This window comes from Cervus elaphus, chromosome 14 (genome assembly GCF_910594005.1).
Source record: "Cervus elaphus chromosome 14, mCerEla1.1, whole genome shotgun sequence".
In the NCBI taxonomy this organism is placed as follows: Eukaryota; Metazoa; Chordata; class Mammalia; order Artiodactyla; family Cervidae; genus Cervus; species Cervus elaphus.
The window spans coordinates 65990017-66009256 of NC_057828.1; the positions used below are offsets into that span (position 1 = coordinate 65990017).

Below are 19240 nucleotides of genomic sequence, written 5' to 3' on the forward strand. Positions count from 1 at the left end.
TGCCATTTCCTTCTCCAGGGGATCTTCCCAACTCAGGGATCAAACCCGGGTCTCCTGCACTGCAGGCAGACGCTTTGACCTCTGAGCCACCAATATCCCCATTTTAAATTTTCTGTGGAGTTGAAAGCTACATTCCAGGGGAACGTAACTCAGTCTAGGTTCTGAGAAGACACGAGAGATTAATAGCTTGTTTGGGGTCATTCTGCCAATAAATATCAGACACCTTAGGTAGCTATGACCTATTTTAGAGCCCATCCAACAGACTGTAGAAGCTGTTCAGATCAGAGGCTCATCTTTGGATGTAACATGTCTCCATCAGACATTACAGCAGCACCATGTAGTACTTGGATCCTGTCCCCAGAAACTGTCCATTAGTGTGGAGTGTAGCTGGGCATCCGAGTTCACCCAAGGTAATTCTAATTGCAAACTGTTGTCTTGATTCTCCCTTCTATGATACGAGTGTCAGCATTTGTGCTGGATCCTGGGAGCTTGTTAGAAATGCCAAATCTCAGGTCCCACCCCAAACCTGATTCAGAATCCATTTTAACAAGTTCCCCAGATGGTTGACATTTAAAATTTGAGAAACTTTTGGAATGAAACTATCTCATAATTGTTGAATACAACTGAACTCAACCTCTTAGCCCTACACAATGTTTATGTTGAATTCTATTTCCCTGTGTGTTATAAAAGTTTCAAAATCTTACATAGATACTTCCTGAATTAAATCAACTTAGACTTCTATACAAATCCCAGTAAAGAGTATACCACCTTCTCTCCATATCTACCCAGAAGACTTTTCAGAGCATTTGTTCATCTTTATCTCATCCCCACCCCTGAAAAAAAAATTTAGCCAGTTGCTTGGTGTTGACACTTTAAAAATGGTGTGGGGAGTTAAATCCAACTCTTAAAACTGAGTTTCCATTCTCCCTTTTAGAATATACACATTGATCATGCACCCTGTTTGTTTTTCTTTTTCTTTTTTTTTTTCCCTGTTTTTTTTTTTTCCCGTTTGTTTTTCATTTCTTATATTGTTGCTACAGTCGTATACTCACTCTTCACCCCCATTAACTTCAAAATTTTTCCCTCTCATTTCTTAATTTTCTGTTATAATTGATAATGGTGTTCTGTTTTCACTGTTTTGCATTGCTAATGTACAAGATTTCAGCCATGTGAGTGAAACTTTTGCTCTGACTCTTGTTACCAGGTAAAGAAAAAGAGTGTCAAACCATGAGTTATTAATAGAATGCTGCTTCTCAGTATGGTCAGTAGACCAGCATCACCTGGAATCTTGTTAAAAATGCAAATTAGTGGGCCCCACCCCAGACCTGAATCAGAATTTTTGGCGCTGGGTCAGAGGAATTTAACAAATTACAAAAGATGCACGAGCATACTTAAGTTTGAGAAGCAGTAAGTTAGAACCCTCACTTACTTTAATTTTTACTGTGTTTGATTTCTAACAACCTGGGAAGTCACCAGAGAGAGCAATTCTGAATCGTTTTTTTAAGGCAAAATGTATGCTCTTTTTCCTTCATCTTCAAAAAGTACATCAATTTAAAGACCTATAGTTTGCAAAACATCAGTATGACATGGCTCAGTGCAAACACAAAGTGGTTGAAGCCCCCTTCCAATTCATTAACTCCCGTGTGAGAACCCATGGCTTCCAAAACAGTCTTTAATCTGTGACCGAAGTCTGCCATTGGTTGCTTCCCTGCCCAGGAGAGCAACAGATGGAGAGGTGAACACTCAGTTTTGCTCTCTCCCACTAAGAACTGGAAAGGAAATTGAAACCATTGGCTAAAGTTTGTAGCTGACTGATGTTTTCTTCTCTCTGTCCTTGTATTTATTGCTGCTAATGTGTACATTAGTTTCTATATTCTGGGAGTAGCACTTACCCGTTGATATCACCAGGATTACGTCCCCTTCCAGGAACTCCAGGTCTTCTGGCTGGGTAGCCTCGTAACTGAAGAGAGCGACCACTTTGCTCCCTTCCTTAAGCTCAGGTTCTGTTGTCTGGTTATTAGCACCAGGTTTTTTGCTTTCTTCGGGTTCTTCTGGAAAGCCCTGGTCACCCTGAAATAGTAAAGGTACTATTAGTTTTCGTAACTTCCTGCCATGAACATTGAACATCACTGAAGGAATCAATCAGCAAAATGTCAATGTAACACCTGGGATATAAACTCAAAGCCAAGTTTGTGATCAGTGCCTAGCATAGACCTGGTGTGTACTTTTATGAACACTGTATGGTTGGGTAAGTGAAACCAAAAGGTCTGCAGGACCGTAGATCCTCTTAAAATGCTAGTGAAACCTTATGTTAATCCTGAAAAAGGTAGAATAGGTACAATTGTTAATTTTTCTCGGATGGAGAAACAGGTTGAATCCCAGGTAAGGGACAGAACCCAAAGTCAAACCTAACTCCCAAATCCAGCACCCTTTCCCCAGCACCCATAACACTGAGCACCTTGTTACAAAAAGGCAAATTTGCACCACCCCAAAGCTGTTAATCAGGAACTCCCTGTGGGAGTTAACAATCATTAACAAAAACAACAAAAAATAATTTAAAACATCAAAATCAACCTTTGCAGTGAAGTAATGCTGAAGCTGAAGCTCCAATACTTGGGCCACCTGATATGAAGAGCTGACTCATTGGGAAAGACCCTGATACTGGGAAAGATTGAGGGCAAGAGGAGAAGGGGGCAGCAGAGGATGAGATGGATAGATAGCATCACCAATTCGATGGACGTGAATCTGAGCAGACTCCAGGAGATGGGGAAGGACAGGGAAGCCTGGCGTGCTGCAGTCCATGGGGTTGTACAGTCAAACACAACTGAACAACAAATTCACATTTAGAGCTGAACTAATAGGAATCCTTTCAAGACAGAACTGAAGGGGTTAGTCCAAACACAGATCATTGGAAAACCTAAAGTGACCTTTCAAACTTTGAAAGGGACACCTTGCATGGACACTCACTCACTCCTAGGGTCCTGGGTCTTTCAGCCAGAAGCACCCGAAGTCTCAGCTCCAGTGGCTCCACTTCCTGAGACAATTTTCTGAACCCTGACCACTAGGTTTACTTTGTGGGGTTTACTACAGGGCCTGCCTCCAGATCCATCCTCTTTAGTTCTTCCCCTCCCATTTCCAGCCCCCCACCCCCGATCAAACGTTTGTCTTTGGTTTGAGTGCAAAGGAGACCCTTCCCTAACTGAGCAGTAACCCCTACCCAGCTGTGGGGATGAGGGTTTGGAGGAAGGACTCACTGGGCCCACGGCCTACATGTCTGGAATAGCTTTCCTGCTGTGGGCATTTGTATGGTGTCAAAAGTCCATTTGTGGCTGAAAATTAGTAGTTGACCAAGGATTCCCTTAGGAGCTATTTAGTTTTATACCCCCTAGGCAGATAAAACTGCAGATGCCACAGCTGACAAAGGCTAAAGCAGGAAACAGATGAGAAGAGGAAGAACTGAAGTGTCAGTGGGACCCCACTTGGCAGCTTTGGGCAGTGGGAACTGCAGATTCATGGTCTCTGTGTCAGGACTCCCCAGCCTCCCTATTGTGGGTCGGGAGCTGCTTACTCAGAGGAAGCTCACCAGCCAGCCTAGCTGATTTCCCTGCCTTGCTCATGTGCCCCTTAAATTACCAATACAGAGCAAGACCTCACTATCATCTTGCCTGCTCACAGTATCAACCCAGCACAGTGGTGTCCAAGGCTACCCCCATCTGGCCCTGTGGTCTTTCCAACATCTTTCCCACCACTGTCCCTGTCCAACAGCACTGAGCCCCCCTTTCCCACTGGGCTGATTCTTGTGGTCGTCCCTCTGGTTCTTTCCATCTATATAATACATTCACCCTAACCTCCTCCACCTTGCTAATTACTATGCACCATTTTCAGACTAAGCTTCAAGACAATTTCAGCATCATTTTCTCTAGGAAGACTTGTCCCACTTCCCTCCAGCATTTTTGGGTGAGAAACCCTCCCGATGTTACATAAATTCGTACATAACAGAGTAAAGCATTTGTGCGTCTCCATCAGTTTACTGCACACACGCTTTGTAGTCATCTGCTTGCTCTTCCCCTTATGAAAAAGGGCCTGTGTCTTGCTAGTTTTTATATCTCCAGTACCTATCTAGAGAGCAGTAAGTGCCTGGCAAATGTTTGTTGAAGAATTAATGTCACTAGACAAACGCTGGAAACAACCCAAATGTGCACCAACAGCTGAATGAATAAGCCAGTTGTGGTATCCATACAATGGAATACCATTTAGCATTCAAAAGAAATGGACTATTAAGACACAATATATATATACTGTACAATCCACTTATCTGATATGACATAAAAGACAAAAAACTTTGTTGACAGAAAGCAGATGGATGATTTTCAAGGACCATTGTTGGGAGAGAAAATTAACATCTACAGCAAAAAGAAATGGCAACCTTTCCTTGGGAGACTGAGGGACAAAGCCGAAGAGTACTAACATGTAGCTGCTACTTCTAGCCTCGAACTTTGCTCCTGACTCCCTTCATTCTCACTGGAGAGTCAGTTAACTCTTCTAGACCCCAGGGCCTATGGATAACCTGCCCTTTTTCTGTCAGTACATCGACGTGTTCAAGAGCAGCAGTCCCCAACATTTTTTGGCGCCAGGAACCAGTTTCATGGATGACAGTTTTAACACAGACCTGGGGTTAGGGGGGTTGGGATGCTTTCGGGATGATCATTATAAGGAGTGCACAATCTAGTTCCTTCACATGCAGTTTACAGTAGGGTTTGAGCTCCTATGAGAATCTAATGCCACTGCTTATCTGATAGGAGGAGCACTCAGGTGGGCTTCCCTGATAGCTCAGTTGGTAAAGAATCTGCCTGTAATGCAGGAGACTGCGGTTCGATTCCTGGGTCGGGAAGATCCACTGGAGAAGGGATAGGCTACCCACTCTAATATTCTTGGGCTTCCCTTGGTGGCTCAGCTGGTAAAGAATCTGCCCCCAATGTGGGAGACCTGGGTTCGATCCCTGAGTTGGGAAGATCCCCTGGAGAAGATCCCACTCCAGTATTCTGGCCTGGAGAATTCCATGGACTATAGAGTCCATGGGGTCACAAAGAGTTACATGACTGAGCGACTTTCACTGTCACTTTCAGAGCTCAGGCAGTAATGCAAGTGATGGGGAACACCTATAAACATAGATGAAGCTTCCCCTGCTAACGGGCCGCTCACCTCCTGCCGTGCAGCCTGACTCCTAACAGGATGGGAGCCCTGTTCAAGAGTACAGGCAGGCGCTGAGTAATGTTGGCCAGGGGGACCTCACTTTGCCTTGTCACCTACGTTATAAAACAGGATAACAACACGTACCTCAGAGTTATGGGGTTTTAAGAATTCATACACAGAGTGCGCTTAGCACAGTGTCTGGCACACAGGATCTTCTCAGTAGATGTTTGCTGTTAGTAGAAGGTTGTTACGCAAGTCATCTTCATGAAATAAATGCTCGCTAATTTTTTTTTCACTCCCAAATGTCCTTCCCCATGGAAACTTAAGGTGAAGAATGGCTGTGAACTCGGCCTCACGCTGCGACTCCATTCTAACCTTGCTTGATCGAGGCTAAACCTTAGGTGTGGCAGCAGATGGAAGGGCCCTGAAGCTTTCTGTGGGCTCCTGGGCCTGCTCTGCTCTTGTGGGAAAACCTCTCCCAGCTGCACCCCGGGTGAGGATGCTAGAGCTGCAGCTTGTTACCTGCCATGTTCCCAACACTACACCTAGGCTAGGCACCCAGCAGGCACTGGGTGAATGCTCAGTTGTGGTGGAGGAAGTGGCCTGTTGGAAATCCAGCCTTCCATGCCCCTGGGCACTCACCACGGTGTTCTCACACCACAGCGTCAGGCAGTAGTTTTTCACTTGGTCCCAGGCATCCTTCATGCTGAATTCTGAAAGGGGCGCCAGCTCATTGCTGTCCCGAGGACGGTAGCTGGGTAGAGGTAGTGAGGGAGAAGCAAGTCAGACAGCAGCAGGGCAGGCCCATCCTTGGCCAGCTGCGGGCGCCCGGCTGTACCCTCACGTCTCCCTGTGTGCCGCTCACCTCAGCTTCGTGTGTTCCGGCAGGAGATCCAGCTTCTTAGCCACCATGTCCCGGACCTGGCTGTAGGGGAGCCTGAACTGAGTCTCCATGACCACCGTGTACTTGTAATGCACCTTGAGTGTGTAGGACGCGGGGACACTGAGCTTGACTTCCTGCCAGGAGAACCAGCAAAGGGAATCTGTGAGTGCCTGAGGCGTCCTCCGAGCAACATGCTGGATCCCAGGGAGTAAGGACCCCATGGCGGGGAAAGGCCCAGAAGTGCCTGGTTTCACACTAACATGAGAGGGCCTTCAGAGCCCTGTCCTCCAGCTCAACTCACACTTGGATAAAAATTCCTATGGGTGGTACCTGGCCCACCAGCCATGGGCCAGCAGGCAGTGTGTGCATGGAAGAGGGAGAGATTGTCAAATGGGAGGGGGGGTGTCCCTGGTCCCTGTATGTATGGTAACAACTGGTATACCCCTTCCTTTGGGGCTCTTTCTACAATCCAAGGAAACCACCAGTAGAAATGGTTAGGTGGGCAACCTAAGCTCTTCCTCTCTGTACCCCTTGAGAAAAAAAAAATTACCTTGGGCTCTTCTTTTCCTCTCTGACCTAAATGGAGAAGGTGAGAGTAAAACAAAGGAAGATATTGAATGAACACTCTTGGCTAGCCCCTGCCATACACAAGATGAACCAGGCACCCAACCTCATATGCTTTAACCTGTGGGGTGATTATTAACCTTAATAAACTGTGGGGGAAATCATTGGGTAGCTGTGAAGGGCAAAGCCATGAACACACAAATGAACCCAGTCTCTGCTTCTAGGGAGCATATAGGTAATTACCAAAGGACCGTCACATCCTCACCAGCCCATGGGGTTAGGGAGGGATCCCAAAGGACAGCTAACCGTAGTGCTGCTGGGGTAGTGGTATCATGCAAGATTCCCAAAGGTCAGTTAAAGCAGTGGGCTCCACCAAAACAAAACCAGGGAGTATAGGATCAGCCAGGGGCCACAGGAAGAAATAACCACTTATTTTTAATTTGTCCTTTATCTTTTGTATATTTTCTAATGTTTAAAATATATTAATGTAGCAGTACATATATAATTTCTGGGGTTTCCCTGGTGGTTCAGATGGTGAAGAATTTGCCTGCAATTCAGGAGATCTGGGTTCAGTTCCATGGTTGGGATTGGGATGGGATTGGGATGAGATCTTCCCAACCCAAAAAGTGAATGGCTACCCACTCCAGTATTCTTGCGTGGAGAATCCCATGAACAGAGGAGCCTGGTGGGCTACAGTCCATGGGATTGCAAAGAGTCAAACATGACTGAGTGACTAAACACATATAATTTATATAAGAAAAGTATGTATAGTGATATTCACCATGGAAACAGCAGTGCCTGCTTGAAAAAGACCACTGATCTCAAACCCAGCTGATCATTAGAATCTCTTTGGATTTTTTTTCCTAGAAAAACAGGTTTCTAAGCCTGATTCCAGTCCTAAAAAATCAGAATCAAAAGCCTTTGATTCTACATTCTTAAAATCTTCCTAGGTTAATATGTGATCCTGATGGGCCCCTAGAAAATATAAATTAAAGAAAGCTATTAGGATGGGGAATACATGTAAATCCATGGCTGATTCATATCAATGTATGACAAAAACCACTACAATATTGTGAAGTAGTTAGCCTCCAACTAATAAAAATAAATGAAAAAAAAAGCTGTCAAGGACAGTGGGGGATAATAGGAGAAATTTGAATATGAAATATATAATCTATATTATATAATAACATATACTATATTAACACTATCCTAGATATAACAATTATATTGTGCTTATGCAGAAGAGCATCCTTGTTCTTAGGAGACAGATGCTGAAGTATAGGGTGAAGTGTCATGAGTCTGTAACTTAGTTTCAAGTGGTTCAGCAACTAGAAAAAAAATTATATTAACGAGAGGAGCAGCCCAAGTACATGATGCAAAATGTTAATAATTACTGAATTTAAGTGAAAGATATTCTTATGTTCATATTGTACCATACTTTCAACCTTTCTGTAGGTTTAATATTTTCAAAGTAAAAATAGGGGTGGGGAGCATCCCAAGTGATTCTGTTGATCAGGTGGGCATGACAGTCATTGATCTAGGATCTGAACAGGTCACCTAGTCAATGCATCTCTACCAAGCACTTACTCAGGATCTGCTTAACCCACGTTAGTAACCAAAAGTCCATGACTTCCCAGGGCAGCCACCTCCACGTATCAGGAGAGTATCCCTCTCATGTCTGCACCTTGGTTCTTGGTCCATCCTCCGGGGCTCTGCAGAGTTTCTTTTCTAGATAGAGCTCCTCAGTCACTTGAGAAGAACCACTTCACCCCGCTCTGAGGTCAACAGGTATAATTACTTGAACCTCTCCTCCTGGGATAAGGTCCCACTACTTAATGACTGAGTTGGGATGCTCACAGCCCACCAGAAAGCAGCTGCCTTTACCCAAGCTCCATGCATGTTCTGGAGCAGGCAGGGAGGAAGGATTTCTGTTTTCCTGTGTTTTGGGTGGGTGAGTGACACAGGAGCAGGGGCGGCGCTCTGGGGCCTTGTAATCATAAGCTGGGAGTACAAGAAACCAGATTCTGTCAGGATGAGAGAGCAACCCTTGGTGGGCAGGCAGTCTGGAGCACTTCTGCACCCAATCCCGGGATGGTCCTCCAGAGACACTAACCTGGTGACAACTGGGGTCTTCCAGGAGCACTGGAACTCGGAGGAGCTGGGATATCAGACGCCGGGGAGGTTTCTTCCTGGAGGGGACAGGGAGAGAGGGTGAGAACCTTCATGCAGACACAGTTCTTAGGCAGGGGTAGGACTGGGGGAGACCCTGCAGACCACCATGGAAGGGGGCCAGATGCAAACAACTTCCTAAAAGTTGGAGTGGTGATGACATTTAGTGGAGACTAAGGGCTGGGAATGATTGAAGGCGGGAGGAGAAGGGGACGACAGAGGATGAGATGGTTGGATGGCATCACCAACTCAATGGACATGAGTTTGAGTAAACTCCAGGAGTTCATGATGGACAGGGAAGCCTGGCATACTACAGTCCATGGGGTTGCAAAGAGTCAGACACAACTGAGCAACTGAACTGAATTGAAGGGAAGTGTTGGTTCAGTGGGAGACAGAGTGGGCCTGGTGAAAACAATCACAGTAGAAATAATGAGAAAATAAGAATCCTAACCCCCCAGCCACAAGGCCCTTGCTGCCTAATCACCTCAATTGCCACACTGGAAACCCACTGGAGGCAGGGTAGGACCCTTGTCTTAGCTCAGCCTCTCACTCTACACCTTGCCCCTTCAAAGGAAACATGCCACTTCTCATCTACATGGCATTTAGAACTCTTCCAGTCATCTAGACATCGTGACTGTGATCAGGGAAGGCCAACCCCACAGAGAATAACTGGTTGCACAGTCTAGAGAGAGACAGGATCTGTTGCCATCAGGCATCTGCACAGATCCAACAAAGACCACTCCCCAGGCCTGGCAGAAGGGCAGGTCATCAAGACAGGGTGGTGGGGGTGGCAGCAGCATGGAAGCAGTGGCTGGCAAGGTCCACTCTGACTCAGTGCTCTAAAGCAGATTTCCTATGGTGAGTGGATTTCACCAGCCAGCACGTTGACTATTCTTCCGGGTGAAGAAGACCTCCTGGGAAGACCTAAGTCATCACCTGCTGTAGCTGTGGTCAGGTCACCCCTGACCAGGAGGGATCACAGAGCTGGGGGCCCAGTAGGACCTGCTGATGCCTCCACTCAGCACATCTGGGTTTTTTCTTTCATCCCTAGGTTCAGCTCTGGGCAGCTGGTACCAACTCAAGGTGGGCTCGGGACTAGTGAGTCCCCAGTGCCTCTTCCTCTCTGCTCTTCTCCCCCCCATGGTCTGTCGGTGGCGGGGTTCAGGGGTGGGAAGGGAACGGGTCAGCCCTTGGTGCTCCGTTACCTGAGGCTGCTGCTGAGGATGGATCCGCAACTCAACTGGTTCGAGGTAGTTGCAGGGAACGAGCCCCTTCTGCAGCGCAGCATCGCGGAGCCAGAAAGGGGGAAGCAAAGATGCACTCGTCAGTAGCCACAGTGCAGGACGCCCAGAGACGTGGGGAGGGGTGGGGGGACAGGAGAAAGAGGGGGCAGCTGGCCTGCATGTAAGGCAGCAGATGCTGCTCCTCAAAAAGCTCTGCCATGTGCTGCCAGGATCCTGTGCCCATAAACCCACCGCCCCATCCTCTGAATACCTGCCCGTTGAACATGACCGTAGCCCAGTTATCATTGCCCTTCTTCAAAACAAAGACGATGTTCCCTGGCATGACCTGTAGCTCCTCTGGTGTCTCAGGCACAAACCCAAACAACACACGGTGGGCTTCCCCTTCCAGGGCCCTGCGGGATGGGGGTGGGGAGAAGAGGAGGGGTGGACACAAGATTCGAGATCCCATCCACCATCTAGCCTGGACCACATCTGCTCCCATGATGCTGTGGGTCAGCAACTATGGATCCGGAGCCAGGAGCCTCACTTCCACCTCTAACTGCCCAGGTGACCCCGAGCAGGGAGTTGCCCATCTGAGGGCTCAAGAGGACTCTGCATGTGAACATGCTCCGTAACCACACATGCAGTGGGGCAAGAGTAAAACAAAACATAACGCAACACTTGACGACGCCTTGCAACCCCCATCCTCCCTTCCCTTCTGAAGAGGAAGGATCCCAGCTGTGCTTGGCCAGTGGCTGAGTCTGGGCGGGGCCCAATCAGATGCCAGGGTGCAAAGTAGAAAGTGGATGAGAACCCACTGGGTGAGGAGATGAGTGGGGGACGGGGGAGGAGAAATCCTCTAGAACAGCAGTCCCCAACCTTTTTGGTACCAGGGATGGGTTTCATGGAAGACAGTTTATCCATGGACCAGGGTGGGGGGATGGTTTAGACATGACTGCATTTCTTGTGCACTGTGTTTCTGTTTTGTGGCAATTTCAGGATATTCCGCCTTGACTTTAGGGTTAGGGTTCCAGCTCCTATGAGAACCTAATGCCGCTGCTCACCTCACGGGAGGCAGAGCTCAGGTGGTAATTTGAGTGATGGGGAGCAGCTGTAAACACAGATGAAGCTTTGCTCGCTCCCTGCCACTTGCCTCCTACAGTGCGGCCCAGTTCCTTAGCGGGCCACAGACTGGTCCAGTCCATGACCCATGGGTTGGGTACCCCTGCCCTAGAGCCAGCTGGGGCCGTCCACGGGGGAGGGACAGAAAGTAGGAGAGATGGGCCGGGAGGCAGTGGGGGGATGTGAGGCTGCCTTACTCTGCATTATGTAATGTTTCCCCTTTACTGTTTCCTCAAGGCCTGCTCCGCTCTGGGGCGTCCCATCTGAGCCACTTCAGAATGTGTGACTGCAGCCGGCTGGCCTCTCCAGGCTGCTTCCCTCTCCCTCCCACTCTGCTACCTTTCCTTCGGCCCCTCCTCTTGTCTCCAGACCCTGCATCCATCTCTGCAGGGGAGACGGCCCCCCCCAGCACATGGGGAGCTTAGGGGTGAGTTCATAGCCCCCTTCCTTTTTTCTTGTTGCTTTGGCACTCTCTGCACTCCTTGTTACAACCTTCCCTAGTGGGGAGGGGGAAGCTGGGCTTGCTTCTTCACTTAGAGATAACTCTGAAGAAAGCTGTAGGTTTTGTCATCCTCGGCTTCTCCTCTTACAGAAGAATGACTTCTTTTTCTCGAGTCCTTCCTCTTCCTTCTTCAGAAAACGTGTGCCAACAGGGAGTGAAAAACGCGCCCACACAGGAAAGGACACGCCGTTCCGGCCTCCCACTCTGCTCTCCCAGCTCCAGGGAGCCTGGCCTCTCAGGGGGCTCCTCCTGAGAGGAGGGCACCCTCCTCTCTTCTACCCTGAGGTCTGTGTGCAGCCCTCAGAGCGTGGTGTTCCACAGACACTGTGGTCCTTCAGCGACAACCTCTCGCTCTCTGGGTGCACGCTGGCATGGGGATGCCACCCTGCGGCTGTAGCCAGGTCACCACCGTCAGCCTCACCGTGTTGGAAGCTCCATTCCCACTGTCATTCCGCTCTAGCCTTGAAAGCAGGAGGAGCCTGATGTGCCAGGCTAAATTCCTCACAATTTGGACCCTGACCCCAGCTTCACCTTCTTCACCCCTTCGTTGCCCTCAGTTCAGGCTTGGGAGTTTGGATATTCTGCATTTTGGTCTAAATCTAACTTACCTGAAGATCTCTGGGGTTTTCGGCCTGGGTGGAGGCTCAGCTGCCTGTCGGACATTCAGGAGAAATAAAGGAAGCCAGGATCACAAGGGAAGGAGGGGAGAGAGAACAGACAGTTAATAGTAATTTAAGCCTCCTTCTAGACCAGAACATTGAAGACTGCATTTCTGGCTCAATTAGAACACTCTCGAGGGAGAAAGCAATCATGTACCCTGACTAAACTGGAAAAGAACACCTCCCACCAGCTCCCTGGGCCCAGATTTCACCAGCACAGCAATGCATCTTGAGCCAGACTTGGTTTCTGGAGTTTTAGCTGTCACAGAGCAACATGGCATCATGAGGGTGCTTCTGCCCTTGAACTCCATCCCCCTCCTAGGACAGTTTCTCAAAGTACTGCTCTATAATTAACATCTGCTCTATCACATGACATCCGTGGGTAGTTAAAAACCAACTCAGGGGGCTTCCCTGGCATTCCAGTGGCTTTCTGTGCTTCCAGTGCAGGGGGCGAGGGTTTGATCCCTGATCAGGGAACTAGATCCCACATGCCATGTGGCCAAAAAAACCTCCATGCCTGTGATGATAGTTACACAACTCTGTAAATATACCCAAACTCATTCAGTTGTGCAAGTGAAGTAAGTGAATTGTATGATATGTAAATTATAACTTAATAAAAATTTTTAAAAATAAATGAAAATAAACTCAAGGTCCACTGGTCAGGTAAGAATCTCCTTTTGAAGTGTGATCCCTGTTCTACCCTGAGAACTGTGGAGCCCAGTTATCCGGGCTTTTTCCCCTCTGGGAGTCCCCTGGGTGCCCCAAAGCCCAAGGGAGTCCTGCAAGGCTTTCTTCAACTCTCTGGTAAAGAGAGAGGTCAAAGAATCTCGCCTCTCTTGCTCTCCTCCTCTGTTCCTCTTAGCCTCCGGTTCCCCAGCCTTGGTGGCCTTCTGGGCCAGCAGTCAACTCTCTGACCCTGGGAGGCTGTCAGCGCGGCCCCCAGAGTGGCCAGGTGTGTGCACCCTGGACCGTGGGACCACCACACTCAGAAGCTCCTCGCTGTGCTCGCGTGGACCGACGCCCCTGCCCGTAACGGTTCTGTTGCCACAGAGCTGGAATTGTCCTCAGCCGGCACTACCCACTTCCCTTCACACGGAAGCACCACCTTCACATTCCAGACCCACTGGTATCTAGTCTATCTGGAACCGTCTGTGAGCCCAGCTTGGGGGGAAAGATGGTTCGCCCTGGGGACCCCCGCCCATGTTCCCGAGGGAATCACTGCATGCGGCCGATGGGTGCAGCCAGAAGAGATCCCCCCACTGTGTCCTGTGTCTGAGAAGGGACAAGAAGCAAAAGCCTTCCACGGCTGTTGTTTCAGTTTTCTGAGCGAACGGTCAAGGCTTCGGGAGAGACGAGGCACGCTGAGCTCTCCTGGAACTTTAGAGAAGTGAAGGCTGGCATTTGAGGGGGAAATGGAGGGCTGGCTCCTGAGGACTTGAGATGACGCCCAAGCACATGATCTTGTTCCCCTTCCCGCTCTGGGATCCCTGAGCAAGCGTGGCCCGGCAGACACCCTCTGCAGACCGAGAGCTCAGCTTAAGGAGCCCTGAAAACAAGGCCGCTCAGCACAGACACTCTGGCTGCCCGAATTGGCTCTTTCCCAGCCCTGGAGACGCGCGGAGAAGAGCAGGACCACCTCACCTGTGGCTGCAGGGGGGCAAACCCTGAGAAGCTGTCCTGGTCTACCACAGACGCCACGACCTGAAATTGGGACAGGGAGGTGTGAGGGCTGTGCCGGCTCCGCGTGCCCGTCCTTCTTGGGTCTCCCCAGGACCCCTTCCTTCCTCACGCTCTGGGTCTGTTCTCACAGGGACTTGGTTCCCGAAGTGGACGGTGGCTAAGGATGGGCTTGCCGACCCTCGGGTGAGAAGCTGCCTCCCCAGGGCAGAACCAGAGGCAGGCGCCCCTTCCTCCAGGGTCCCCTTGCCCTCACTCCACAGGGCTCATGCAAGAGGGGACTCAGGGGACTCCGAACGGCCTCACTCACCGTGGCCTTGCCTAGGTAATCCTTCTTGACCAGCTGAGCCACTTGCCTCTCATTCGGCCGAAAGAGCCTGCCCACAGGGATCACTACTGGCTCATAGAGCTTCTGTTTCTAAAACACAGAGAACAGAGTCTTTTCCAACCTGTAAAATGGGGGTGACGACCCTGGTCCCTCACTGAGCAGATGCGCGGATCCATTGAGAGAACCTCTCAAGGGCGCTTTTTCTCCACGTGCAGGGCTGGACTTATTGTGTCAGGGAGGACTGTTTGGGACCCGAGACATCTGCGGGTGCTGTTTGCCCAGCACCCTCTTTTCCGAGAGGGGCTGCCCTCTCCCATTCTGTGTGGCTCGAGTGGGGCTGTCACTCGACAGCCCCAGGGGTGGCCCAGGACCCGAGCAAGGCCCACGACAGTGCTCTCTGGGGGCTGCAGCCGTGGACAGATGTGTGCAGACTGACCTAAGCCCCCTTGTTCCTGGTGTTTAAAAATAAGATTTAGAACAAGCTTCATCCCTACATGTGCTCAAACTCAACTTCCCATCGTTTGTTCCTATAATCAATGCATTTTTTCTTGAGAACTGTCATGTGCCTGGCTCGGAGCCAGGCTGCAAGAACCCAGGGGTGAGCGAGCGGGCACAGCCTCTGCCCTTGGGTGCTGCCCCCACGCCCCCACCAGAGCCCCCTCAGAGGGGCGTGAGGAGGGCGCCGCTGTCTCTTCCTCTAGGCTTCAGCTTCGTAGACTTCCACATTCAAGATCCCACAGGGAAACAGACCCCAAGATCAGTGTTACCCGGAGCTCAGAGGAAGTGAGAGCACCACATTTTTGATCCCCAATCGGCATGTCCACAGAAACAAATCCAAACCCAAGCAGACCCTCTCGCCACCTGCTTCGCCAGCGCACTCACCCAAACGCTTTCCATGGCTCTGTCGATTTTGGAATGTCTCGGCTCAGACTTCATGCTCACAGCCAACGCTAAATGTTCTTCAGCCTTTTTCCATTCCTCTCTCTTGGCGTACATGAAAGCAATGTTATATAACACCTAGAAAAGCACAGGCCACAGCAGAAAGCTTGAGGCTGCTCCGAATCTAGGGACCAGGCAGGGAAGAGCTCGCACTTTTTGCTCCTGGAATGTTGCCTGGTGACCTTTCTCCCTTCCCCAGCTCTCCTGGAGATATCTACAATATAGTACAATCAATATTGCTCCTGAGTTATATCTAACACAAGGATGATGTGGAGAAAACATCATGTAACATGAAACTCCAACATCGTCTGCATTCCTTCAACAACCAAGTAGGTCACGGGTGGGCTAGAGCTGTTGTGTGGTTTTGGTATGGACAGCAGTGATGTGTTCAAGGCCCCTTGAAGAGCTGGGGATAAAATACATGCTTGTGGCCTCCCAGACCAGCTCCTGCCACTGGTCCTGGGCTCAAAGACTGGACAGATGTGGGATGGAGAGACAGAGGATTCTAGATGCATCGTCCTGCATCCACAGAACCCATTCTAGAACCTAGGAGTAACAAGATGTAGTGTAGTCATATGGGCAGGAGGAAACTCTATGGGCAAGAGTTCCCTGAAGCTGGAAAGAGACCCAATACAGATCCAGGGCAACACTTCACCTGGAGTGGAAGGAAATCAAGATGGCAACTAACAGGCAGGGTTTACTTTACTTTTTTTTTTTTAAGATATTTTTTTTTTGCACCTGGACAGTTTTTAAAGCCTCTATTGAATTTGTTACAACATTGCTTCTGTTTCAGGTTTTTTTTGGCTCCAAGACATGTGAGCTCTTAGCTCCTCAACCAGGGATCAAACCAATGCCCTGTGCATCAGAAGGCAAAGTCTCAACCACTGGATCACCAGGAAAATCCCTAATTTACTTGTTAATGACAGTGTAGCTGATTCTTAGGGCTCCTCACATCATGTATGGAGGATGACTAAATGGCCAGGAACTGCTGCAGGCTTCTCACAGGTCAAAGTGATAGGAGTCACAACCTGATGCCCTGGGGTGGGGTGTGGGTGGCTCTCCAGGGCTTCAGAAGGGAGGTATAGCCTGTCACCTGAGGCCTGGTCGGAGAAGGGGACTGTTGGCTTTCTAAGTTGTAACGCATGGAGGCAGTGCCGTGGAGGGACCCTAGGGCTATTTTCTACTAAATGGCCTCAGTTTCATTATAAAATGATGATAATAATGCTTCCTGCCTACAGATTTTTGTAAGAAATGAAGAATTCATGTAAAGCACTGAGTTTCATTGTTTGGCACGTGGTGGTTGCTTTAGAGCTCTTCATGACTACCACCACTGTTGTCTGTGGAACTATCTTGGGACTTGCTTGGGAGGCTGAGCACAGAGGCCTTGCCCGCCTTCTCGGGGAGGGTGACAATGCCCATGTGGTTTGGGGGAAGACCACAGGGCTGAGTTTGCTGACTGATACCATCTGGGGATTCTTTGTAGTCAGAAAGCTAAACCTATGAAGAACTCGGGGCTCCTGGAAATCAGTGCTGTCTGTTGTCTTTATCATCATCGATTGCTATGATTTACTGACCATCACTATGGGCCAGGCACTTTAACTGCATTATCTCTAAGCCACACAACCACCATACAAAGTAGGGGCCTCACTTCTATGCTTCCAGAATCCTTCCCTAGCACTTTTCTCCTCCTAACCCAATCACCTCACATTATACGTGACCATGAACGTTTGGCTGCTGACACCTTGTCTTGTGGCCCCTTGGACCTCTCATGCCTGACCCTAGCTGGCATTATGTGTGTGCTCAGTCATGTCCCACTGTTTGTGGCCCCATGGACTATAGCCCGCCAGGTGCCCCTGTCCATGGGATTCTCCAGACAAAAATACTGGAGTGGGTTGCTGTTTCCTCCTCCAGGGGATCTTCCCAACCCGGGAATCTAACTTGCATTTCCTCTGTTGACAGGTGGATTGTTTACCATCACGGAGCCACCTGGGAAGCCCCAGTAGACATGATAAACATATGCAAAAATGAATGATAGCAAATGTGTATAGGGTAAGTACTCAGCCTTTCTTTACAGATGAGGAAGAGCCCAAGGCTCAGAAATGACACTGAATTCACCAAGGTTTATTAGACTAGGAAGTGTTGGGCTGGGATCTCTGATCCCAAAGTCCTTGCTTTAGTACAACCAGCTTTCAAGACAGCACCAATGATTTCACGTCCTGGTACTCCCCCATCTGCATAGTCCCTTCCACATCCAAGGGAGCTGATGTGTGTAGCGAATAGAATATTATGGAAATGAGAGGTTTCCATAATGTGACATTTGAGGTTAAGTTATAAAAGACATCAACACTCTGTATCAGTTCCTCTTGGATCATTATCTCCTCTGGGGGAAGCCAGCCACCATATAATGACAGGACTCAGACAGCCTTAGGGAGAGGTTTAAGTGGCGAAGAAATGAGGACTCCTGCCAAGAAATAACACTAACTCACCAAGTACCTAAGTCACCTTGGAAGAAGATCCTTCAGACCTGGTCAGGCTTTCAGATGACAGCAGCCCTACCAACATCTCTGCTGCAACCTCCTGAGAGCCTCTGAGCCAGGACCACCCAGCCAAGCTTGGGTTCCTGATGCCAGAAACCGTGAGAGAATCGTTTTAAGTGAAAGTCACTCAATTGTGTCTGACTCTTTGCGACCCCGTGGACAATAGTCCATGGAATTCTCCAGGGCAGAATACTGGAGAGGATAGCCATCCCCTTCTCCAGGGGATCTTTCCAACCCAGGGATAGAACCCAGGTCTCCTGCATTGCAGGTAAATTCTTTACCAGTTGAGCCACCAGGGAAGCCCAGATTGTTCTAAGCTACTCTGTTTTAGAGCAATTTGGTATTCAGCAGTGGAAAACTGGAGAAGGAAATAGCAACCCACTCCAGTATTCTTGCCTGGAGAGTCCCTGGCGGAGTACAGTCTATGGGGTTGCAGAGAGTCGGACAGGAGTGAGCAACTAACACACAGTGGAAAACTATTACACTTCTCAGTACCAGTCTGCCGCCTACACTGTGATTGGCCCCGGGCCTCACCCAGAATAGAAGAGGACTGTTTATTAAGGCAAGTATGGATGTGAGATTGGACCATAAAGAAGGCTGAGCACCGAAGAACTAATGCTTTCAAACTGTGGTGCTAGAAAAGTCTCTTGAGTTTCCCTTGGACAGCAAGGAGATCAAACCAGTCATTCCTAAAGGAAATCAACCCTGAAGATTGATTGGAAGAATTGATGCATAAGCTGAAACTCCAATACTTTGACACCTGATGCGAAGAGCTGACTCATTGGATCATTGGAAAAGACCCTGATGCTGGGAAAGATTAAGGGCAGGAGGTGAAGGGGGTGACAGAGGATGAGATGGATGGCATCACCGACTCAATGGACATGAGTTTGAGCAAACTCTAGGAGCTAGTGAAGGACAGGGAGGCCTGGTGTCCTGTAGTCCATGGGGTCATAAAGAGTCAGACACGACTGAGCGACTGAACAACAACATGGATGGTGGCAGGGCTGGTTTTCCCATAGAGTTAGTTGGCTGGTGCTGAACGATGGGGACAAGGACCAAGCCCAGAAGTGGAGATCCAGACTCCCTTCCTGGGCTCTTTCTGAGCCTCAATGAGCTGTTGCCACCTGCAAACATGCTTGACTGGCCTGATCCTCCCCCATGAACATGCGTGCAGGAAGAAAGGAGACCTTGAGGCCATTTAAAACTTCCTGCTTAGTTCTCAGACACCTACTCTTAAGGCCTTCTCTAGCAACAGGTTTTTATGACTCCATGACTGGGAAAAGCCTGAGACTCTTTTTCTGGTATGATTTCTCAGAATTCTGGTGGGAAGGGAGGGGTGGTCGTATAATTAGGGAAGTGACTGGAGTGTCCCAGGTGGCAGACGGGACCCTGAAAAGTCCAGCCTCCCTCGCAGAGAGGCCTGCACAGCCAGTATTTCCTGCCC

At 49.2% G+C, this 19240-nt stretch overlaps 1 protein-coding gene across 1 annotated transcript in view; it reads right to left on the reverse strand.

The window, feature by feature from the left end:
• The window catches only part of NCF2 (neutrophil cytosolic factor 2), a 33046-nt gene that overhangs the window by 1094 nt on the left and 12712 nt on the right, over window positions 1-19240 (reverse strand). Inside the window, exons 4-14 of the mRNA XM_043923722.1 lie at window positions 15203-15337; window positions 14303-14410; window positions 13957-14016; window positions 12265-12308; window positions 10304-10445; window positions 10015-10083; window positions 8754-8829; window positions 6627-6652; window positions 6059-6210; window positions 5836-5947; window positions 1893-2070 (exon numbers count right to left, since the gene is read on the reverse strand). Coding sequence (XP_043779657.1) covers window positions 1893-2070; window positions 5836-5947; window positions 6059-6210; window positions 6627-6652; window positions 8754-8829; window positions 10015-10083; window positions 10304-10445; window positions 12265-12308; window positions 13957-14016; window positions 14303-14410; window positions 15203-15337 — 1102 coding nt within the window. The remainder of the gene's footprint in view (window positions 1-1892; window positions 2071-5835; window positions 5948-6058; window positions 6211-6626; window positions 6653-8753; window positions 8830-10014; window positions 10084-10303; window positions 10446-12264; window positions 12309-13956; window positions 14017-14302; window positions 14411-15202; window positions 15338-19240) is intronic.